Source organism: Natrix helvetica (assembly GCF_964273705.1).
Source record: "Natrix helvetica genome assembly, chromosome: 1".
Taxonomy (NCBI): domain Eukaryota; kingdom Metazoa; phylum Chordata; class Lepidosauria; order Squamata; family Natricidae; genus Natrix; species Natrix helvetica.
The window spans coordinates 123,292,492-123,317,521 of NC_138548.1; the positions used below are offsets into that span (position 1 = coordinate 123,292,492).

The following is a 25,030-nucleotide window of genomic DNA, read 5'->3' on the forward strand; positions in this document are numbered from 1 at the left end:
ACACTTGTATTGTATTTATTGTAAATATTCTCCTCCTTTCCACCAAGTTCTACAACTTACAGTACTTCACTAGTCATTGCCTAGGTCAGATTCCACTCACAACAGGTTTGCGTTGGAAGTCGAGCCCAAAAAGTAAAAACAAGACAGGTATCTTGGAGAAGAGAACATTGTAAGGATCACCCAAAGGACAGAAAAGAGATGTATTCAGGATCGGGAGGAACGTTGGATTGTGATTGCTGCAAAGCCAAGGGAAGGTAATTGTGCTGGGAATTTATCCTGTGAGGATAAGGCAACACTGATTTCCAAACACAGAACAATAAATTAACCCCAACCTCTGATGACTCCTCATCAGGGCCTCACAATACATTTAAAAGCAACTTTAATGAGCCCAGATTTTTACTGATCTGCAGGCTTTTGTTTACAAAACTTTCAAATAGTTGCTGAATCTCAGAAGTATATAAATGAAGAACCCTATTTTGGGAATAATTTTTCCATCATGCCAAGAATGTTTAAGGTTGTTTTGCAGGATTAGTGGCATCAACCAAGAAACCATTTCCAAATTGTTCTCTACTACCGACCTTTTTGCATTTCTAAAATCTAATTAGTTCCAAGTCCATGCTAAATCTCTTGATTCTAAGAAATTGCCAGACTGAACATCTTTATTATATAAACAAATGGTTTGAAGAGGTCCTTCACTGAAGGCATTAGGCAAGGAGAATGCTAAACCTACTGCATATAAATCTCTTGGGCTGAATGTAGCACCTGCTAAGCTTTAAAAAATATATTTTTCTTCTTCTTTAGAGAATTCTTTCTAGATGGGATGTGGCCACTTCCTTTTTATCCATTTCAAGCATTATAAATGATCCTTTTTTATTTTATTTTTGTCATCCAATGATGAGTTATGCCCTCAGAGCTGATGTATTATAAGGCATCACCCCAGAGATTTCATAGAAATAGCTGTTCGTGTCCAGCATCTTCATGAACAAGCAGTTGTCCTTTCTTCATCCAACTGAGAATGAAGAACACCAGATATTTCATGCTCATCAGAATGGCCAGCCGGGAAAAGGCCAGCTCACCTGGGACTTCAGCTTCAGCTACATAGGAGTTCAACCTCCATGATTACCAGCCAACATTGGTATTCAAACTGTTTATTAAAAGTGTGCTTTGACTGGGAGTGAACTCCAAACTCAGGCAAGGGAAAACAATTTGGGATAGTTGTGTTCAGAGGGGATTAAACAAACAGCTCCAATCCAGTCTGCTGGATTTAAAAATCCCTATTAGAACTCTGCCCTACATTTGTCTGTTACTATTATAAACCGTTTGCTTGCACAAAAGCCTGGGAGTGAAAAAGAAGGAGAGGAAATATTGGATATTGTGGCTGACAAATAATTCCTAAATCACACTTAATTGTTAGAATTATAGAACTGTAGAGTTGGAAGGGGTCCATAAGGATCACTTAGCCAACCCTCTGCAATGATCAAATCAACCCAGTGATTCTCATTTGCTGAGGCACAGATGACCAAGATCAGATTATCCTACTTTGGGTACTTGATACAAAGGACTAGCTCTTTGGAAAAAGTGAAAAAGCAGCAGTAAATTAAATGGAGTCAGTTGCAGTACTAATGGGTGTTGGAAGATCTGAAGGACCACGTTAGAGACAGATCATCCTGGAGAAAATCTATGCAAGTGGCTACAGTGAGTCAACATAAACTTGATGATGCACAATCACTCAATAGAATTTCCTGAGAGCACCAATTCATTAGCATCTTTACTGCTTAAGGAGGAAGCATCATAATTTTATCAGACATATTTTGTTTCCTAGTAGTTTTTTTACTGTGATTCTCTCGCATCTGTCTGTGAGATATACTGTATACATAAATCAGTTTTGGATTATGCAATATTTTAATTAAGAAAGATACAACGAATCTTATCTTTTTCCAAATAAATAAAACTGCCTTCACCCGTAGCTATGTTCACAGTATTATTATTTTTTCCTTGAACAAATCTCTCAAAAGAGATTTGGAGGCATCTGATTAAAATTGACAAGCTGTATCCACAAGCAATCACCCAGCTTTGTATCGCAAGTGTCTATGTGTGTTTTCCAACATTCAACACTTTTCTTTTTTTTAAATTTTATAGCTCTCTAATAGTCTAGAGTTCTCTAGCCAGTTTACAAGAAAATTTGCAAAAAATGCAATTTGATACAATACAATCAATAAAATGCAAAACAAAGAATCCATACCAATTAGGCCGAAGCAAGACAGCCATCAGAATTTGAAACTATATGAATTAAATGCAATTAAAATATGATTGAAGAGCTGGGGGAATGAAGGGGTCTTTGTAGTCTAATATGGCTATAGGCAAGCCTCTCTGGGGAGGGTATTCTGTCAAGGGGATCCACCTCAGGCAAAGCTGTGTCTCCCAGCACAGAGTAAGAGAAAGGGGGTGAGGCAGTGGTGGGTTTCAAATTTTTTTTACTACCAGTTCTGTGGACATGGCTTATTTTGTGGGAAGCCACCCAGGAGATGAGGAGTGACTGGATGGGGCAGGCAGGCAGGGTGAGCAACTGGGGAACTGGTTTGGGGATGTGGCAGGCCTAGGTCGCTGCCGGTTCCAGCAGCCTAGGCCGCCAAGTTACTACCTATTCGGCTGAACCGGTTCAAACTGGTAGGAACCCGCCTCTGGGGTGAGGCCTGCATTACAACATCGCAGTAGTGCTTGTGTCAATTTTATCCCACTTGCCTTCCTGTGGATGTAACTTGAGATAATTCAAAGATTGAATTTGATCATTTAATTCAAGGGTGTGTACATTTCAAGTGAGTCCTCTTCTGGCTGAATCAACCTTCTGAAGTTTTGCAAAAGCCTACAGCCTGTGTGTCTGAGCATATGCCAGCATTCTCTGCCTATATTTGTGAAGAGGTTTTTTTTTGACAATATTGTTTTTAACAGTAGCCAGAATCAAGCAACAATTTATGCTGCTCTACATTGTTATGAGAATGTAGGTACACGCACCGCCTCTGGAAAAATAAAACTGTAAAAGTTTTTACAAAATAGACAATCCATATGTTTTGCCCCCAAAGCATAGTTTAATTGATTGTTCTGCACATTTAACAATCTTTCCTTGCTTAACCACTTTAAGCTACTCCAGGGATCCTGGTCTCTGGTGTCAGAACGATGAATTCAAAACCTTTAAAAGCAGCCGTTTTTGCAACAAAGCAGCCAATATTTCCACACTGTCTCCCTGGTAAGTCAAAACCATTAGAGCAGAAACAGAATCGGAAGACGGTGCTCTGAATGTATTATGGGCAGTGATATAGCAGGAATTGGTGATGATGTTCCTTGAGAATGGATGTGGATGGCTTAGACTGGCAGTTGATTTTTATGATTAGGTGACTTGTATACTCTGGACAGAAAAGCAGGATTCAATTGATAATAATTCAGGGGCAAATGTTTTGAGCCTTGGGGAATAAAATAAAAACAGTATTTATCACTGCACGGAAAACAATTATTATGGAATAATATTGTCTGTATAATTTCATTTACTTTTTAATTATGGGTTGTTTCAGTTCTGGAAGATACATGATCATAGGTTTAGGCATTGGGAGAAGAGGGGCATACATTTAACGTGCCCTTACTTAAACATTGTGAACTATGAATTTCAAAATAGATTTTTACCTTTCTTTACTTTTGCAACACCATTCTCCAAACAAAAGGCAGCATAAATACACAGGAGAAAGAGCATAATGCATAGAAATCCATACATGTGAAAATAAGTGCCAGAAAATATTATCTTGGGATACTTTTTTTTAAAAGGAAGGCTTTAAATGGGAGGTCTGTTTTAGATTTGCTGACACAATTGAATATAAAGAATTCCTTCCTTCCTTCCTCCCTTCCTTCCCCCCTCTGTTTTTCTATCCATCCATCCATCCATTGTACTTTAGCAGTTAATAAATTCAACTTAAGGATCACCATCCTTTCTTTTATTATCTATTTATTTGTAACCCACCCAGATTGTTGGGGGCAATATGCTGACCCCATCAACCGCTTAAAGCACTGTGAAGCAGTATATAAGTCTAAATGCTATTGCTATTGTTATTTTTACAAATAACTCAAGGTGGTGAACATATCCATCAGACCTCCCTCCTTCTATTTTCAGCACAACAAGATCAGGTGAGGTGAATTGGGCTGAGAGAGTTCCTGGCCCAAAGTCACCCAGCTGACTTTCACGGGTAAGGGAGGATTTGAATTCACAGTTTCCAGTTTTCTAGCCTGGTACCTTAATCACTAGACCATACTAGCTCTTAGTATGATGTATGACTTAAAATACATGAAGTAGAAAAGACATAGGTGCAAAAATAAGTATACTAGGGGGGGGGGGGGAAATCACACAAAAATGTATATTTTAAACCTTCCTAAAAATTGCAAAATTGTACAGCAGCAGGGGTACATGAATTTAAGGTTCAAAAAAAATCAGGCACTGAAAGGTCTCTCTCTCTCTCTAAATCAGATACAGTAATTATGAACAAATGTAAATTCCTTTTCTGTCATATCCATCCTTTCAAGCAATGGTAAACAATAATAATACTAACACTAATTATTTATACTAATATTACTAAAAGGTACTCCAGCATGTATGCTATATCTTTTCTGGGTTATCTCTGGCATTTTTTAATTTATTTCTTTGTTTATTAACATTTATATCCCGTTCAAATCCAGAGATTTTCAGCGAAGACTGCAAACATAATTGCCCTTGATATTCATTCATGTTTTGGTTCAAATCAGGTCTATGATATTTTTTCTCTCTTTTAAATTGTAAACCATTTGGATTTTTAAAGACATTAGATGGTCACTGTCTAGCTATGGTCTTTCTTGCTAGTTAGATATAAAAGAGACAACATTGTTTCCTTGTACCAAAACCTTGTGTTATGGTATTCTTTTTCTTTGGTTTTCCTTTTGTATGCCAACCCAAACTGTTGAGAAATTGGGCAGCTTTAGAAATGGGAGTTATAAATATAGAAATCCACCAGCCTATCAATAAATAAATATGAAAATCAATCCAACAATGTATAGATCAGCCCGGCCAGGGACAAAATTTGTGTGAAGTTGGCCTCATTGGCTCTTTTCTAGAGCAGAGATGGGGAACAATGGCCCTTTTATGATTTGTGGCCTTCATCTCCCAGAATTCCTGAGCCAGCCATGGTTTGGGAATTCTGAGAGGTGAAGTCCACAAGTCATAAAGTGGGCATAGTTCTTCACTCCTGTTCTAGAGAATGCACACCAAGCCAACCTACTGTATGTTCAAATAAATGTTTGAATAGATATGAAGAATATTGAGAATATATTCCCTCAAAGAGAATGCAAACTCAGGCAAACCAAGCAACCTGATGTCAGGTTTCTGTGTTCATCGGTTTCCCTGCTTATCATTTTTCAGCATTTTGTTTATAAATATCAAAGAAGAGCAATGGAAATATTTTTACTTCTAGTTTGAGGGGGAGAGAGGACACACCTTTTGTATAACCGTGTGTTTGTCATTGTCCCCACAGTTCGTATCTCTCCTTAATTTCAGATCCTGAGTCAAAGACACCAAAGACTGAACAAAATGGCTAAGTGGAACCACACAATAGTGCATGAGTTCCTTCTTCTTGGCTTCACGGATCGTCAAGAAATCAATGCAGGCCTCTTTGTCCTCTTCTTAGCCATCTATGTGGTCAGTCTGGTGGGGAACATTGGTATTATCCTATTAACCTGGGCCTGCCCCAGTTTACACAGTCCAATGTACTTTTTCCTCAGCAATCTGGCTTTCCTAGATACCAGTTATTCTTCCACCATTGCTCCCAAGATGCTGGTCAATTTCCTAAGAGAGAAGAAGGCCATTTCATTTGCAGGATGCATTGTTCAAATGTACCTCTTTGCTTCCTTTGCAGATGCTGAGTGCCTTCTTCTGGCTGCCATGGCTTATGACCGCTACATGGCCATTTGCAACCCATTACTCTACCCTGTCCTTATGTCTCACAAAGTGTGCATCTCTTTGATAACAGGCTCTTATCTGATTAGTAGCATGACCTCATTGGTGCACACTTGTTTTACTTTTCGCATCTCCTTTTGTGGATCAAATGTCATCAATCACTTCTTCTGTGACATCCCCCCACTCTTGGCCCTCTCCTGTTCCAATACCCATATAAATGAGATGCTCCTCTTTGCTCTATGTGGCTTTATCCAGATGAGCACTTTTCTGTTTATCTTCATCTCCTATTCCTCTATTCTTTGTACCGTTTTGAAAATTCCTACCAACACAGGCCGCCAGAAAGCTTTTTCAACTTGCAGCTCCCATTTCATTGCTGTTGCACTTTTCTATGGTGCCCTCCTTTTCACTTATCTTCGGCCTACTTCCAGTTATGCCCCAGACACTGATAAAATAATATCTGTTTTTTATACTGTGATGTTTCCCATGATAAATCCCTTGATCTACAGCCTGAGGAACAAAGAAGTGAAGGATGCCTGGAAGAAAACATTGGCAAGAAATGTTTCCTGCCATTCATGATGGCATGCAAAGAGAAAAGGAGGAGTGGAGAATGGACATCCAAACATAAATATGGCATTTTTAAAAGAATGATGAAATACTGGATTCCTACCAAGTCTGTCTCTTCCTTATATGTCCCTGGTCATGGGCCTTGACAATGAAGAGCCCTCAAGAGATGCAATGTAGGCTCAGCTCCAAGTTCATACTAACCAAGCTCAATTTAAATTGTGAGCCTTGGGACAGAAAACACAAAACATTTTAGAACAGAAAACTGAGAAATAAGATACTCAGTTATTTGTGATTTTTTTAATGTACTAACCTTAAGCTTGAATCAGTTCATACAACGCAATGGAAATAAAATGCAAAATATTCAAACAGCACAAACGACAAGGAAATTTCCTTGGGAATAGCACATTACTTAAAATGCAATCCTTACTTGTAAATCCACCTGATTGGTTAATCTCTGATGAACATTAGAAGATGACTCTGAAGAGTGAAGCAGAAGTAGATAAAATTGAGAGAAAAGCCGTGTCTTTGGTGTATATGCTCTCAGTGTACATAAAAGGAAAAGAAAAAAGAGAAAAAGAAAAAAATACATTCATCAAGAATCATACGATACAATACTTGATAGTCATAGGTTACTAATAAGCAATGAAATCATACTAGGAAACAAACAGAACAATATAAATCATAAAAGCAACATGGTTATAGTCATAAGTGGGAGGAGATACGTAGGTAATAGGAAGGATGAGAAGAATAACAGTAATACAGTCTTAGTAAGTAGTTTGACAATGCTGTGGGAATTAGTTGTTTAGCAGAGTGATGGCATTCGTGGAAAAACTGTCCTTGTGTCTAGTTGTTCTGGAGTGCATGCCCTATAGCGTCATTTTGAGGGTAGAAGTTGAAACAATTTAAGTCCAGGATGTGAGGGGTCTGTAGACATTTTCACTGTCCTCTATGCTTTCTATGAATATTTCTATGAATGATCATCAAATGAGCAAGCTTCCCTAGTGATCTTTCCCATATAGGGCTAAATTAATGGAAGAAGAACACCTTATTCCAAATTAAAGCATACATTATATTTCCAAGGGGAGCCCATGCAGATGAGTTTGCCTATCCCAGACCACATAGTAATAGAAAACTACCATAATTAGGGAGCCTTAACATCTAGAGGCTTGTGAAGATTGCATTCCATTTTATGGGGCATTTTTATGTAGGAACGAATGTCAATATTACTTTCTTGCATTGAGGATAATTTGTTAATTTGTCTTTGATGAAAAAAAAATCACAGTAGCTAAGAAATGGTTTATAGCACAACAAATATGTTTATGAGATTTTTTTTAATAAGTAGAATTTATCTACACAAGATGGAGCTTTATGACTGTGATCCATAACTCTTTCACTCATACATCTATTTCAAATTTCAAAATAAAAGTTCTCCATCAAGTGATTTATGAATCCCCATATAAAAGTACTTTATTGCATACAACCATTAAATATTTGAAGAGCACTAGTTGAACAAAAGCTTTTATATGAAGTAAAATGAAAATAGCTGAAATTAAGTCAATGAAATGTAATCACAGGGGTTTGTGCATGTCTGTACTCCCAGCTTCAAGTCTACATTTAGAAGTGGCATTTTTGCTAGTGCAAACACGGAAAAAATCTCCTAATCCTTCTGAGTGCAATCAGTTTTCTTTGCAATAATTTATTGAAGGTATCCTTTACTTCTTCATTTCTCAAGGTATAGATCAAAGGGTTTAACATGGGGAAAACCACAGTATAAAAAACAGAGACTATTTTGTCTGTATTCAGGATATAGCTGGAGCTTGGCCGCAAATAAGTAAAGAGAAGGGTTCCATAATACAAAGCAACAGCTGTCAAGTGGGAGGTACAAGTTGAAAAGGCCTTCTGGCGGCCTTCAGCTGAATGGATCCTCAAGATGGTGCAAATGATATAGGTATAGGAGATAACAATCAACAAAAAAGTGCTCATTTGGATGGAACCACACAAGGCAAAAAGAAGAATTTCATTAATGTGAGTGTTGGAGCAGGAGAGAGCTAGCAGGGGAGGGATGTCACAGAAGAAATGATTGATGACGTTGGATCCACAAAATGACAAGCGAAATGTATAATAAGTGTGAATTAGTGAAGTCACACTACCAATAAGATAACAGCCGGCTACCAACCCAAAACAAACTCTGTGGGACATAAGAGCAGGATAAATTAGTGGGTTACAAATAGCCATGTAGCGGTCATATGCCATGGCAGCCAGAAGAAGGCACTCGGCATCTGCAAAAGAAGCAAACAAATACATTTGTGTAATGCATCCTGCCAGTGAGATCGTCTTCTTTCCAGCTATGAAATTGAGAAGCATTTTAGGTGTAATGGCAGAAGAATAACAGAAGTCTAGGAAGGCCAAGTTGCTGAGGAAAAAGTACATTGGACTGCGGAGGCATGGGCTGATCCAAATTAATACGATGATACCAATATTTCCCACCAAAGTGATTAGATAGATGGCTAAGAAGAAAACAAAGAAGACAGCCTTGGTCTTTTGATCATCAGTGAAGCCAAGAAGAAGAAACTCAGTCACTGTTGTTTGGTTCCATTTGCCCATTTTTTCTATTTCTTTATTCATTTATTCTGAAGCTTCCACTAGTGGAGGCTGGGATACCTGATCAGTTGTTGCAAAAACTTGTTTTCTTCAGACTTCATGGACTTTCTGAAAGAGATAATTAATACTGTAATTAATTACTTGCTCTAAACTTTCAATTAAATTGTTGTCATCTATCAATGTAAGAATCTTCTCTAATGCTCTCATAATAGCATTAATGGTCCTAAGTGTAATATATCAATTAGGTATATTGAGAAGAAAATAATAGATTAATTATGTGATAAATGATTATATATTCATATTGGCTGACTATATTTCTGAACATTTACAAAATAAAAGAGAATTTAAAAAGAGAAGGAGGAAGAAGAAGCCCTGAGTTACAAAATGGTGTAACTGGTGATAAATGGTGATTTTTGTGGCAACTGTTTAAGGTGTTAAAAGATGCTTAATTGAATTTACATTACAATCTGGACTTTCATGTTGTGGTTTTGAACATGTTTAACATGCTACTTTAACATGTTTTAACATATTCCTATAAAGGAAAATACCCTGTTTTCCTGAAAATAAGACCAGATAATAAGCCCAATTGGGCTTTTGAGCACATGCGCTAAAATAAGCCCTCCCCTGAAAATAAGCCTTCCCTGAAAATATTGCAACACAGCAGCAGCCATGAGGTGACCACACTCGTCGCCTCCTGCACCTCAAAAATAATAAGACCTCCCCGGAAATGAAGCCAAGTGCTTATTTGGGGGGGGGGGGGTCAAAAGAAAATAAGACCCTGTCTTATTTTCAGGGAAAAATGGTACTTTTAAAACAAACACTGAAATTGTTTAACTCTATTCTTTCCAGTCTAGCCCATTTTTCTTTCAAGATGATTTGGAAACTTACTAAAATTCATAGCATCCGATTTGAGGCCAAACTAAAAAGATTTCAGTCCTTGAAAGGATTTTTTTACTGATGAATCTTTAGGACATGAGGAACCCTAACTGAGTACCAAAAGAATCTGAGCCACCTTTCGTCCCGAGAGAGCACTACCGCTAAAAGAAAACCATCACTTCCAGGAAAGCAATGGCAGGCTGAAGATGACTTCTCTTTTAATAAAGCTGACGACGATGGCAGAAATTGGAGCCGGTAAATGACTCACTAATATTCCATATTATATATGTCACAATTTCACAATGCACCATTCATACCATACAGATATATAAGGGATGGGATTTTTATCTCATGACATCACCACATTTCATCACTTACCCCCTTGGCCCCCACCCCCATCAAAGATGCCGTGTAAGGCACCACCCAATACAAGGTTTATTCAAGAGCAATTCTGCCCAGAGCCCCTCTATGAGGGAGACGGGCAAATTAATAAGAGAAACAAACAAATAAACAAACAAACAAACAAACAAACACACACACACACACACACAAACAGGTAAGTAAGTAAGTAAATTCCTTTCTCTGCAAATTATACCCTTCTGAGACACTGCAGACCATTTACAATTGGACATTGGCTGGAACTCTAAAATCTGGAAACTTTACAATCTTTAAATTCAGGGGTTCCTAATGACTAAACCACCATCTGTCTCTAACTATTAAATTCTGGTCTTGGTACTCTAGATGATCTGTGGACCCCTTAAATTCTTAATTTAATTTAAGTTCTTATATTATGTTTGTGTTCGAACTAGTTTCTGAATCTTGAGCTTTCCCTGTCCTTGTGAAGCTTCTACTCACTGATGTATTAATCTGATTTCATATATACTGTAATAATGTTTATTCATTATATCTTTAGCTTTACATCACCTTGAACCTCACTCTAGTATATGGATGAGGATGAATATGAACAAGCAGAATAGGAATAACATGAAAGCAGTGGAGGATTCTTTGGATTTCTCCTTTGCATTTGAAGACAACCTGATTAGAGAAGAGAAAAATTTTATATCAAATTTTCCCTTCTGCTTTCTCTCCAGCATCTATCCGCAGCTTTTTCTATTGCCGAGAAACCTTGTGACCAGAGTGAATAAGTGAAACTTCGGATCTAATAAACCAAAAGTCCTTCTACTATATTTCCTTCCCTTCAGGAGAAAATTTAAACCAACCATTGTTTCTCCGTTATCATTATTCTATTGCTATTCCACAGCATATTGATTCCTTTAGACCAATGGTTCTCAACCTGTGTCTTAGGCGACCCGCTTTCACAGGGGTCGCCTAAGACCATCGGAAAACACATATTTTTGATGGTCTTAGGAACCAAGACACGAATTTTATCGTTGGAGGACACCACAACATGAGGAACTGTATTAAAGGGTCACGGCATTGGGAAGGTTGAGAACCACTGCTTTAGACCAATGCCATATTACAAGAGAAGTAACTCTTTCCTTTGGATCCTTCTCCAGGTAGAAGGTGTGCCAATTACTACTATGACTTTGTTGACAGGCTAACAATGTTGGAGGAGGAACAAGCACATAGAAAATAAGTTGCCTATTTTGCACCATATATGGAATATGGCAAAGGCTGGATACTTGCTTTTGTCTTTAAATTAAAGCCGGGAATATGAGAATTATACATCACTTGGAAAGGTGGGAACTATTACATCTTAAAAATCTGTAACTATAAAATGCTAAAGCAAGGCTGATATGAATTGAATGTATTGAATCTGGACACATTTCTGATTCATTCCCCCTCCTTTAAAAACACAATAGCAGAACATGCTTACAGGAGAGAATAAAGGGGGGGGGGGGGAATCAAGGTATTTCAGATCCAAGACTGTCAAAATTTTCTTCACATTCTGAAGGAATATCAGAAGTTGGGGAAATTTGTATTGAGGATCTGCAGCTGTTCTTATCTTTCTCCCTATCTTTATATTTCACAAAATGTAAATACCACCCTAGTCATAGACATTCATGTATTTTGTATCTTCTCCAACATCAAATTCATATACAGGGATTCATTAGATTCAAACCTTAGCATAGTCTCAAAGAAGAGAATCAGGTCTCTTCTTCTGAGACATGGAGATTCAAACATCACACGGCTTCTGAAATACTCGCTCAAGAACAATAGAATTAAACTATAAAAAGTGGGGAGTAAATCTGTTTTCCAAAAGAAGGTCACCTGACTTCATTTGGTAGCACCAAACTAAGCTACTACTAAAAAGAAGAGTTTGTGTATGCATATCTATGTGTGCAAAAATATTTTGTATTTAAAATTAAAGTAATTAAAATTAAATTAATTGGAAAGGTGGACAAGTACACAAAAAGTAGGCTACCTGTTTGCATATATATAGAATTCAGATTATTATGATAATGACAAAGTCCAAAGCATCTAACAAATCACATGTGATAAAGAACAATATTCATTATTATGATGTGGCTATCAAAAACACAATGTAGAGAGTGATAAGTTTTCATATTCCTCATGTCACTGCTGCTACTAAGTAAGATTCCTCTAAAAGGGCTGTCTTCGACCCAGAGTTCTCACTCGAGACATGAATGACCAGGGTCAAATTATCCTACTTTGGACATATTATGTGAAGACCTGTTTCTCTGGGAAAATCTCAGATGCTAAGAAAGATGGAAGGAAAAAGAAGAAGAAGGTGACAAGCAGCGAGATGGATGGACTCAGTTACAGTGGTGATGAAGTGCCTGAAGGACCGGGTTAGATGTGGATCATCATGGAAAAGATCTATCTATGTGATCACTGGGAGTCAACAGCAACTTGATGGCACGTAATCAATTAAACAAAAGGGCTGTCCGGTAATCAAATTAGAGGTACAATTTATCTGAGTCCCTGAATAAGATTTAGGAAGCAGCCTGGGGTTTCTGAAAAGAGTTTATCTCTCAGCCCTCCTCAGTGTTTAACTTAGGAGGTCTGTGCTTTGACTTTTCAGGTTGAATGTTCAGCTCATTCATTCAGGTTGATGACATTGTCAGCTATTTTATATACTTTTGTAAAAAGGACACAATGACAATAAGATGGATTGTGGTTCGTGAGGGAGTCTTTTTACAATTCCTTTTTTCAAGCACGTCTTTCCCAGTGCCAACAATTGCATAGAGAACACAAATGTGAAGACTTCCTCCACCATCTATTCTCTGTCAATGAGGCAAATTCACATTCCTATTGAACCACTAAGCATTTGAAAAGTGGTGAAATATTTTTACCACCAAAAAATTAGAAAAGTCAATCTAATTTCAACAGGCCAACTTGGCATCGGAGCCTGGGAGCCTGGTCTCAGCTAAGGCCTCAGACAAGACAGTTTTTCAGTCTGAAAATGGGAAGAAGTATTAGAATACTATGACTAGACAAAGAGCGAAAAGAATTGTGCAGTTAACAAGATCTATAGTGTGAATAATGAGTGCTTCAAAACAGACTTTCTTTAATTTTCATGAAAGAAGAAAAAAATTCCAGATGCTTCTTGTTTAATAAATAAATATAAAGCAATGATATAAGAAAAAGAAGTCATATTTGCCTAAGTGTTCATAAATGCTTTTCTTCATTTGTTAACTCAGTTTTATCCTATTTGGGTTTTCTTCCATTTCATTAACATAATAAACTAGCAGCTCACTATGACATAAATCATAATTTAATCCCTTTATCCTTAAAGAATTACTGAAATACATTTTACCTAAAAAAACCCAAACTTTTAGTTCCACTAAATTCGGCTCTTCTCTTTCCCAAAGCTGAGTTAATAATCTAGCAAGGCAGTCTTACTGAAATACAATTTTGAGCTGCTTGTGGCAAGCATCAAAAGAGAATATAAAAGTGCAGTAGTACTCTGATAATAAATTTCAAAAGAGAGTGCAAAAAAAGTCATCGCAAAATCTTATACTGTATGATTACAAGTTATCTCAAAGCTTTACCGGCCTGTCTCTTTTACTTTATCATAGAATAATGGTCATACCTTTTGGATGAGAAGCATGGTTATCCAATTTCATTGCTGATGATGGACAAGAGAATATTGAGAGGTTCTTTCCATCTAACATATTCTCACTTTGGAAAAGGCAAAAAAAAACTTCAAAGATTTGCCTTTGAAGAAAGGTACAGTTAGGATAATTAAAATGCCCTTTGTGTCTCCTGGGGTGGAGCTTAATGACATGTAGAAAAGTAGTCCTGAAGAACTGAATGAAGTTTCTAATATTTTTTCAAACTTTTATTAGCCATTTCAAAATTGAAGTACTTTTTTTCTCAAAACCCAAGGAGGTTTTATTTCAGCAATATGGAACAATAACGAATCCCTGTATATAAGTTAATCTAATCATTTTATTTTGCTGCTAGCTTAGCATAGGTAAGAAGTAAATTTGATGAAAGGGCAAATTTGGGTTGGGTTATCATCTTCTAGATCAGGGGTAGTCAACCTTTTTATACCTACTGCCCACTTGTGTATCTCTGTTAGTAGTAAACTTTTCTAACCGCCCACCGGTTCCACAGTAATGGTGATTTATAAAGTAGGGAAGTAACTTTACTTTATAACATTTATAAAGCAGAGTTACAACAAACCCCTACCGCCCACCATGAAAGCTGGACGTCCACTAGTGGGCGGTAGGGACCAGGTTGACTACCACTGTTCTAGATGGAAATGTGTAACAATCATAAATTCATTGCTTTAATTGTTCGTAACAAAAAGTCAGTTTTCTATACAGAATAGGTCAGTGATGGCTAACAAGTGCCCAAAGCATGCGTGTGGCCTCAAAAAGCAACGTGTATGCAGCCTCCTGCATGTGCCCTGCCCCATGGATGTGGACATGCCCCTCTAAATGCGAGTGTGGTCCCCTGCATGTTCCCCCACCCCCACCCCTGCATGCGCGGCCCTCTACATGTGCCCTACACCTCCCACACATGCACTCGCGGCCCCTCTGTGTGTGCCCCACCCCCACACATGAGCAGCAGAGACCTGAAGACCAGATGGCCAGTGGGAGGTGCACACGCATGCGTGGCAGAGCTGAGCTGGGGCGACAGCTCGTGTGTCCACAGAGAGGGTGCTGTGTGCCACCTCTGACATGCATGCCATAGGTTCGCCATCAGGGGAATAGGCCATGTCCATCTCTCTTGGGATATTCCACACAGGAGAAAATATTTTCCTGTATACCCAACAGTTGTGTTGCTGATAGAAGAGTAGCCAAGCTTCTCATCCAGATTCACAATAACTAAGGTAAACCCACAAATAATTAGTCTTGAATTGTTGAGCCTCTACAGCTCAAAATCAATACTCTAAATTGTGTCTGGTAGGCAATTCATAACCAGTACAGAACTGGTTCAGTTCAGGTATCATATTTCCTCATACGTTGCCCTTATCTGTTGCTTAGCTACGGAATTTTGTAGCAACTGCAGTTTCTGGACAGTTTTCAAGCATAGTCTCATGTACAACATAGTGCAGTAATTAAGATAGGTTGTAGTTAGAGCATCAATAACTCTTTGTATAGCCATCAGCTTTAAGTAGGGCCAGAGCTGCTGATTGGAGTTAGAGCTGGAAGTTTATCTCACAATCTGCAAAGATAAAAAGGAAAAGTTAGTTTATCTAACTAGCTTTTCTTCCAGATATTAATTGAAAGAAGTGGGTCAATCACAGGACAAATATTAACTGCCATTGCCTATTAATTAATTAATCAATTAATAGGCAGCTCAAGGTTGACTCAGCCTTCCATCCTTCTGAGGTGGGTAAAATGACGACCCAGATTGTTCGCAATATGATGACTCTGTAAACCGCTTAGAAAGGGCTGTAAAAGTACTATGAAGCAGTATATAAGTCTAAGTGCTATTGCTATTATGTCTTGGTCAATTGAGAATTTCATATTATGCTTTCTAGTGAGTGTGTAAACTAGATTACCTGCCTCGGTCACATTGTGCCATATGTAGCATCCCCAGCTTTTGGTAAACATTGTAAAAGGAAAATCGTGGCAGTCAAGGGTGTTAGGGATGTAACCCTAGGCTTGGCTTGGCAATGTATATAAGCTATGATTACTTTATTGTTACTTTAAATGCTTAAAATATGTAATTGGCTTGTTACCTCAAGCAGCTATAAGAGGGTGCCAGAATGGCTGTTAGCTCTCTGTTTTGTTAGAAGCTGGTTGGTGTATACTGAGGTATTGTGGTTTGCAACTGTTATCTACTTTGTGTATTAAACTGAGACTATTTGATAACTGAATTACTGAACTGTGTATGACTTAGACTGTTAACCGGACTCTGAACACTTCTATATTTCTACATAGTAAACTACTAAATATTTATACTATTCAGTGTCTCTGTGTGCTGGTTTGTGTGTGTTATTCCATATCACTCTCATTACGCTTCTCTGCATACTCGCTCTTCTAACGGAGAGCTTAATTACTTAACAAAGGGCAACCCAAATTCCAGTGGAATCTGGTAATATCTTTTCAAACTAACATATTTTATTAAAATAACTTTCATGAAAAATCACTTGCTTTATCAGATGCATGGAATGGCTAAGGTAATTTTATTGTTTAATATCTACCTGAGATCATCCTTCAGGTGAACTGCTTGAGAAAAAGGTGACAGTTCTGATGAGAAATGCTTTTGTACAAATCCAGTTTGTATTCCAATTGTGCCTGTTTGTAGATTGGGAGCAGTGGTGTATTAACCATTAAGCAGACTAAGCATGTGCTTCGGGAACCAGGCCTAAGGGGGCACCACGAAGTTAAGAAAGAAAAAAAACTAATGAAGATTTATACAGTATGTACATAGGAGGGGGACACCAAGATTTGTCAGTGCTTAGGGCACCAGTGAGCCTTAATCCACCACTGATTGGGAGTACCTTTTAATGGGCATTCATGCCTTGTTCACCACACAATGCACTGCACATGGGGCTGCCCTTGAAGATCACTCCAAAACTACAGCTGGTCCAGAATGCAGTGGCATGAATCATGATAGACAAGCCTTGTTATACCCATATCACACCTCTTCCATGTGAGCTGCACTAGGTACTAGTAAGCTTCCAGGATCAATTCATGGACCTGGCTGTTACCCCTAAAGCTCTATGTGGCACATGACCTAGCTATCTGAAGGACCATCGATCTCCTGTTTTATCTGTCCACCCTGTCTAACCAGACGAAGTTGGCTTACCTTGTGCCCTGTCAATTAAACAATGCCATCAAATATATAGAAGTAGCTCTTCCCTGATGTAATGCTGCCCTTAGAAACAGCATATATCCAGATTTGTTCACCTAATGCACCTTCAAGTGAGCTCTAAAATGTGGTGATTCACTCAGGCTTCGAGTTAGGGTGTTTTGGCAGATCTTTTTAGATTGATATGAGAGATGTGTTCTGTTAGATATTAGCATATATCGGGATAAGTCTTCCCTCAGGTCCGCTCCTACAGCGGGAAACAGGTATTCCTCTGATTGGTCAATGGGCGTGCCTCATCCCTATAAAAGGGGAACCCTCCGACCACAGAGCAAGCTGGATCACTACTACTACTAATAAAATGAGCTGTTGAGTTACTTCGTGTCCGCAGTCTGTCTCCCGTTGCCCAGATCTAACATTGGCGACGAGGATGGGATTGAGAGACAGATAGGACGAAGAACGCTACTTCAAGAATCTCCGGATTTGATCCAGCCCAGGAATTCGGCAGAAATTCCGGCAGCCATCTCAGATCACCGCAGCGCGGCAAATTCAAACTGAGAAAATGGCGATGCATGCTCCCCCCGCTCCTTTCGACCCAGCAACCGACGAATGGGAAGCCTTCATGATTCGTTTCGAGTGTTTCCTCGAAGCAAATGAGTACACGGGAATCACCGATGCAAGAAAGAAAAATATCTTCCTCGGCTACTGCGGAAAGGAAGTCTTCAATACGGCCAGAGACCTCACCGCGCCTACTCCAATACAAGCAGTACCATGGGCGACGCTGAAACAAGCCTTGGAAACACATTACGCGCCAAAACCGTCCCGCCATGTCAGCCGCAAAGAGTTCAACATGAGGACTCAAAAGGCGGGAGAATCCATTAACCAATTTGTTGCAGCTCTACGAAGAATAGCAGCCCACTGTGAATACAGGGATTTGGAAGAGCATATCTTAGAGCAATTCATCTGTGGGGTAAGAGACATTTCGTTGCAAAAGAAACTGTTAGCCAACCCGAATCTAACCCTACAGTCAGCATTGAACAAAGCAAGAGCGTCGGAATCAGCGGAGAAATCAGCAGTGACCATACAACGAAGGGTCAACGAAACCCAGCCAGCACCGAGACAAACCAGAGTCCACTACGAAGACGCAAGCCCCGACTACGTGGATCCCGAGTTCGAGGACAGTCACCTAATGCAGAGCAGTCACTGGAGGCCTGGGGGAAAACCCGGATCCCGTTTGCCGCCCTGCGCAAGCTGCGGAGGGAATCACCCCAGGTCTACTTGCAGGTTCAGGAACGTTGTTTGTTCGCACTGCAACAAACTTGGGCACATCGCACGAGTGTGCCGGAGCGGAGTCCCTGCCTCACGGCAGCCACCCATGTACCGCCAACAGAAGCCCAACCCAGGGGCTTGGCGAAATCAAAAAGGGCGCCCAGAGAGAAATCCACAAGTGTTTACCCAGAGAGAAACCCCCCAAAGAGCTGAACGAGCGTATTCCCAGAGAGATTACTCACAAGAAAGTGAGCGAGCGTATCCCCAGAGAGAATTCACACAGAGAGCTGAAAGAGCGTTCTACCAAGACGCTCAACGAGAGTATTTTCAGGATACAGACGATGAGATAGAGTTGACCCAGAGAGAAGAGTTGCGAACGTATCTCACCACGATACATCAGGTCCGCCCTAAGCGGCCCAAAAGGCTGAAAGTCACAGTCCTCTTGGAGGGCTCACCCTGCGAGCTGGAGGTTGACACAGGATCAACCCTGACGATCATTTCATGGGCATCCATGAAACAGGCCATTCCCAGCCTCAGAAAGAGCCAACTGCGCGCTCCTGACGTCCTGCTACGAGACTACCAGGGGAACCAAGTCCCCATCGTGGGCCAAGGCACATTCCACATCCAGTTTAAGGACATCGAAGCCCAGCTGCCCGTGACCATCTCCAGCGCGCCATTGCAGAACCTCCTGGGGCTTGATTGGTTTGAAGCCCTGGGATTAGAAGTCACCGGCATCAACGCCGTGAGAAACAGCAGCGCTGAAAAGATCTTTAAGGAGTTCGAGGATGTGTTCAGCTCCGGTCTTGGTAAGTATGTGGGCAAACCAATATCGTTCAATTTAGATCCAAATGTGGCGCCAATCCGACTTAAACCGAGACGAGTGCCTTTTGCACTCCGCCCAAAAATAGATAAAGAGATAGATAAGTTAGTGGAACAAGGAATCCTTGAGCCGGTAGATCACGCGCGTTGGGAGACACCTATCGTGACCCCAGTTAAGCCAGACGGATCAGTCCGCATATGCGCAGACTATAAATGCACTATTAATGTCGCGCTACAACAGAGCGCATATCCGGTGCCCGTAGTACAGCACCTATTGCACTCATTGGGGCCAGGAAAAGTTTTCGCTAAATTAGATATGGCACAAGCTTACCAGCAACTGCCAGTAGATAGCGCCACAGCGGAGGCCCAGACTATAGTGACGCACAGAGGAGCGTTTAAATGCAACCGGCTACAATTCGGCGTAAGTATTGCTCCAGGATTGTTCCAGAGCGTCATGGAACGACTGTTGCAAGGGATACCGGGAGTCGTCCCATATTTTGACGATATCTTGGTGTCCGCTGCAAACGAGGAGCAACTAAACAAAAGAGTCAGATCTGTTTTGGCCAGAATCAGAGAGAAGGGCCTCCGCCTGAAAAAAGAAAAATGCCAAATTAACGTGCCTAGCGTAGAATTCCTGGGTTATAGAATTGATGGTCAGGGAATTCACCCCACTGAAAAGAAAATTAAGGCGATCCAGGACGCCCCCACACCACGAAATCAAACCGAGTTGCAGGCCTTCCTCGGACTACTTAATTTCTACAGCGTTTTTCTGAGACAGAAGGCGACCGTTGCTGAGCCACTACACCGTCTACTCCAGAGGAACGCACCATGGAGATGGGGACGAGCCGAAGCTGCAGCATTCGCCGGGGTAAAGCGCCTGCTCACCACTGACTCACTACTTGTACAATACAGTCAGACCCTCCCGCTGGTATTGACCTGCGACGCATCGCCGTTCGGGGTTGGAGCAGTCCTCAGCCACAGGATGCCCGACGGGAAAGAAGCACCCATTGCTTTCTACTCCAGAACTCTTTCATCGGCCGAAAGGAACTACAGCCAAATGGACAGAGAAGCATTGGCTGCCGTTGCAGGTGTGAAACGTTTCCATGAATACCTCTACGGCCGCGATTTTGAACTCATTACTGATCACAAACCGCTGTTAGGACTTTTGGCGGGAAATCGCCCCACTCCGGTCTCCCTTTCTCCACGTATGACCAGATGGACTGTTTTCCTGGCTGCGTACTCTTACAAGTTAATTCATCGACCGGGCTCCACTCTAGGGCACGCAGATGCGCTCAGCCGTTGCCCATTACCAGACATTTTGCCAGACCCCACTCCAGAAGTACCGGTATTGCTCATTGACTGCTTGGATTCGGGACCGGTTTCTTCTTACGATGTTGCAAGGTTCTCCTCGAAGGACAATTTAATAAAACAAGTGCAAACTTGGGTATGGAGGGGGTGGCCAAAGGGAAATGTGGGCCCGGAATTCAAAATGTTTTGGTCTAAACGGGACGAACTCTCCGTGTTACAGGGATGTTTGTTGTGGGGGGATCGAGTTGTTATTCCTTTTGCGCTACGAAAAAAGGTATTGAATGCTTTACATATGGGGCATCCGGGGATCGTGAGAATGAAAGCGTTAGCGAGAAGTTATGTGTGGTGGCCCAATATGGACAAAGAAATAGAGGAGTGGGTGGCCACTTGCGATCCATGCCAGGAGTCGAGACCAGCACCCCCGGAAGCGCCCGCCACAGAATGGGAGAAACCCAAGGCACCCTGGTCACGCATTCATATTGATTTTGCAGGGCCATTCCAGGGTCAAACCTTCCTCATAGTTGTAGATGCTTATTCTAAATGGTTGGATGTAGTCCTAATGACATCAACCACGGCAGAGGCAGTTATAAAGGTTCTTAGGCGGCTTTTCGCCACCCATGGTCTACCAGATCTGTTAGTATCGGACAACGGGCCCCAATTCACGGCCATGCAGTTCGAAACATTTTTAGCAGGGTTGGGAATCAGACACGCCCTCATCGCGCCATTCCATCCAGCGTCCAATGGTCAGGCAGAAAGAATGGTGCGGTTCGCGAAAGAGGCCCTCGCCAGGATGGGCCCGGGGGATTGGCAAACACGCATTGACCATTACCTCCTCATTCAACACATTACCCCGAGCGCAACGACGGGTAGAAGCCCCGCTGAACTACTAATGGGTCGCCGCCTACGGTCTCACCTGGACAGGCTCCACCCGAATTATTCTACCTCGGCTCCCCCAGACTCTACAAGTAAGGTCAGATCTTTTAGAGAAGGAGACACTGTTTATGCTCAAAATTACACAGGGGGGACATTGTGGATACCGGCGAGGGTCATTGGCATCATGGGCCCTCGATCGTATTTGTTAGAGCTTGAAGATGGGCGGAATTGGAGAAGGCACATCGATCAGCTTCGAGGTCGCCTAGCACACTCCAACTTAAGGGATGAGGGCGAAAGTTTCCTGTCCACAGAAAGACAACCGCAGGGAAACTTCATCCCAGGAAACGACGACACCGGCGAGCTAAGCGGGGGACAGGACATCACGCACGCAGCTGAGCAACCCCCCGTCATCACAGCCGCTGAGCAAACTCCCGTCATCGCAGCCGAACAAGATACCAGGGAAAAGAGCATCGAAAACGCAAGACCTCCAGAAACAGAAAAAGCACCCGATCCTGCAACTACTTCAACCCAACAGGAAACCAATCCTGCAAGTACTTCAACACAACCTGAACTCCGACGTTCCTCCCGAGCAAGACAAACACCCACCTACCTAAAGGACTATGTCACCTACCGCAACGTCCCATCTAGGAGGGGAGGGGTGTTAGATATTAGCATATATCGGGATAAGTCTTCCCTCAGGTCCGCTCCTACAGCGGGAAACAGGTATTCCTCTGATTGGTCAATGGGCGTGCCTCATCCCTATAAAAGGGGAACCCTCCGACCACAGAGCAAGCTGGATCACTACTACTACTAATAAAATGAGCTGTTGAGTTACTTCGTGTCCGCAGTCTGTCTCCCGTTGCCCAGATCTAACATGTTCCCTCACAGAGATTATTTTTTGCTGTTTTTAATTTTCTGAAGCCGCCAAGTGTCATTCTGGGAGTTGGCCTAGAAATTTGGGTAATAAAAATAATTTTAAAAAATCTGCAAGATTGTTTTTGAATCCTGCTTATGATTAAGAACATTACTACCAGCATGGTACATTTAGGCCAGCATAGCCAAAGCCTAGTTTTGTTTTGCTTTTTCCCCATTGTGCTCATGCTATTTTATGTAATGGAGGATCTCTGACCTAGAAACTTGCAAGCCAGTATACTTTTGCTCCCTATTCCCCTAACTAGGAGGTTATGCAATATATTGCTCTACACAGGATAATTACTGTTTGTTGTAGCATTTTTAATACACCTATTAATTCCAGAGTACAGAACTGCAAAGCATTCTGTGAAGAACTGGTTTTGAAGATAATTCAGAAGCTTTGAACATATGTAGTGTAGTTGTCCATTGTTTGTGGGAGACAGAGAGAGTCCATTGGAGCATGTAAAACCACTGATTCTCCATGTTTAGTAGTATTTTCAGGCTGGTATCAGTATTTTTGTCAGATCTCTGCTTTATCTCTGCTTTATCACCAAAATGTTCAGTTCTGTCTTATCCTCCGAAGTTTCTATCTATATGAATTCAGTAGTTTTAAAAGGAGATTGGAGGAGGAGCTTCCAGGGAATGGCTGCCGGCCTCTGAGCTCCGTACGATTACGGAGCTCGATGATGCAGGGGGGTTGCCCCCGGCCCTCTTTCCATCTGGAGGGCCGAGGATTAAGAGCAGCGACCACCCTGGCTTTTTATAGAGCCTAATTTGGCTTTCCAGGGTGGTCAAATAGCCAGGAGGAGAAGAAGCTTGTCCCAGCCGGAGCCGAGATGGGAGTTGGAGGCGGAGGTATGATCGGAGCTCCAGCTAGAGGGCGGCGATGGCGGCGATGGCGGCGAGGAGCGAGGCAGAATGAGGCAGATTGAAAAGAGTGGCGGCGATGGTTCCCAGCAGCCCGGGTGGCTAGACGGCGGTATCGGTGATGCCAGCAGGGGTGAATGGAAGGGTGAGGACCGCCGGAAGGCCGTTCGGGGGCGGAACGAGGCCCGTGACGCTGGAGGCCGGAGAAGGCCTGTGGGAGAGCTGCAGGCCAGCTGGAGCAGCACTGGGACTTGGTCCAACAGCTGGGGGTCGCTAAATAGGGGGGTGGGCAGGCCATGACTAGTCCAGCCCTTAATGATCTATGGAGTCTGGAGCCTGGAGCCTGGAGCCTGGCAGAGGGAGGAGACCTGTGGCACCAGGGGCAGGGGACACAGAGCTAGGAGGCAGAGGATTTATCAACCCCTGCCATCAACCCCTGCCATCTGCCATCTGCCCGCCAAGACTGTGCCCAGGTGTCCCTCGTTAATCATCAACATCTTTTTACAACAACCTGCCCACTTGTCATTGTGACTATTTACAACTGCTCCTGAGCCAACTACTGTGTGCGCCTGCGTGACTACCCCCACCATCTTCTACCAGCCCACTAGTAAAAAATCCATCAAATATCCATTTAAATCGTCTGCCTACCTACACCATAGATTGCCTCCCGGCCTCCATCTTTTTACCATCTTTTTACCATCTTCCTACTGTCTTCTCATCATCCCTTTATTTATCATCTGATGTGGAACCTGGTCTGCTGACTCATTCTAACATCCATGGCTCCCTGGCATGGTTGCATCGCTTCCAGTATATATTCGAGGTCGGACTTGCTCCAGCTGCGGGAGTCCCCCCTCTCGCAGATATGGCCCTTCGCCCTTTCAAGGGCCCACCTTAATGACGGGTTTGTAAACCCCGAGAGGTGGACGAAGCGAAGACTCAGGGGGTTTTTAACTAGACGCTTTTTATCCTTTTTAGGGGGTTCCAGGGTGGGTGGGAGGGATCAGGCCAGGAGGAGGACTTTAGCCAGGCGAACAGGTGAGGTCAAGGAGGAAGTGAGCGGAGTGGGGAGGGGGAGGGAAAATGACATTCCTACAGAGGGTTGTTTTATTCCAACGGTCGTGGGGAGGGGTGGATGCGAGGACCGAACAAAATCCTGTAGTCGGTTGGGAGACCGCGGCTGTTGGACACGCCCGGTCGCTTGTACCAAACCCCGCAGCCTAGGTGGCCAGGACCTACAGAGCCAGGGCCTGAGGCTGATGCTCTGCAATGCAAGGTCCATTATCAACAAGGCCCCCCTCATTAATGAGTTGATCTCAAAGGGGGAGCCGGACCTTGAAGGGATAACGGAGACCTGGCTGGGCCATGTGGTTGGTTTGCCCCTCGTGGAGATGTGCCCGCCAGGTTACCGCACATTTCATCAGCCGCGGGCCCTGGGTAAGGGTGGTGGGGTGGCGGTAATTATACGGGAGAGTCTGGAACCGAGGGAGTTCACTGTGCCACAGATCTCCGGGTGTGAGTCCCTTGGTGTGAAATGGGGCCCAGGAAGGCAGTTGGGCTTGCTGATTGTATACTTGGCTCCTCGCTATGCATCAGCGGCCCTGCCTGAGCTCCTCGAGCTGATCGCGGAGACGGCAGTTGATACCCCCAAACTTGTGGTTATGGGGGATTTCAACCTGCCATCGACGGGCGAAGCATCTGAGGTGGCTCGGGAGATCATGGCTTCCATGACAGCCATGGACCTGTCCCAATTAATTCAGGGCCCCACACATGAAGGTGGGCACA

The 25,030-nt window shown here is 42.2% G+C and overlaps 2 protein-coding genes across 2 annotated transcripts; one reads left to right on the forward strand and one right to left on the reverse strand.

The window, feature by feature from the left end:
- Nucleotides 1-5,599: 5,599 nt before the first annotated feature.
- LOC309384860 (olfactory receptor 5AS1-like) lies at nucleotides 5,600-6,541 on the forward strand (the record flags this gene model as incomplete). Its single annotated transcript, XM_081938704.1, has 1 exon — nucleotides 5,600-6,541. The coding sequence occupies one exon, from the start codon at nucleotides 5,600-5,602 to the stop codon at nucleotides 6,539-6,541; it is 942 nt and encodes a 313-aa protein (XP_081794830.1).
- A 1,620-nt stretch (nucleotides 6,542-8,161) lies between these two features.
- On the reverse strand, nucleotides 8,162-9,154 carry LOC309391285 (olfactory receptor 5AR1-like; the record flags this gene model as incomplete). The annotated part of the gene is made up of 1 exon (XM_081951590.1): nucleotides 8,162-9,154. The coding sequence occupies one exon, from the start codon at nucleotides 9,152-9,154 to the stop codon at nucleotides 8,162-8,164; it is 993 nt and encodes a 330-aa protein (XP_081807716.1).
- Nucleotides 9,155-25,030: the final 15,876 nt, after the last annotated feature.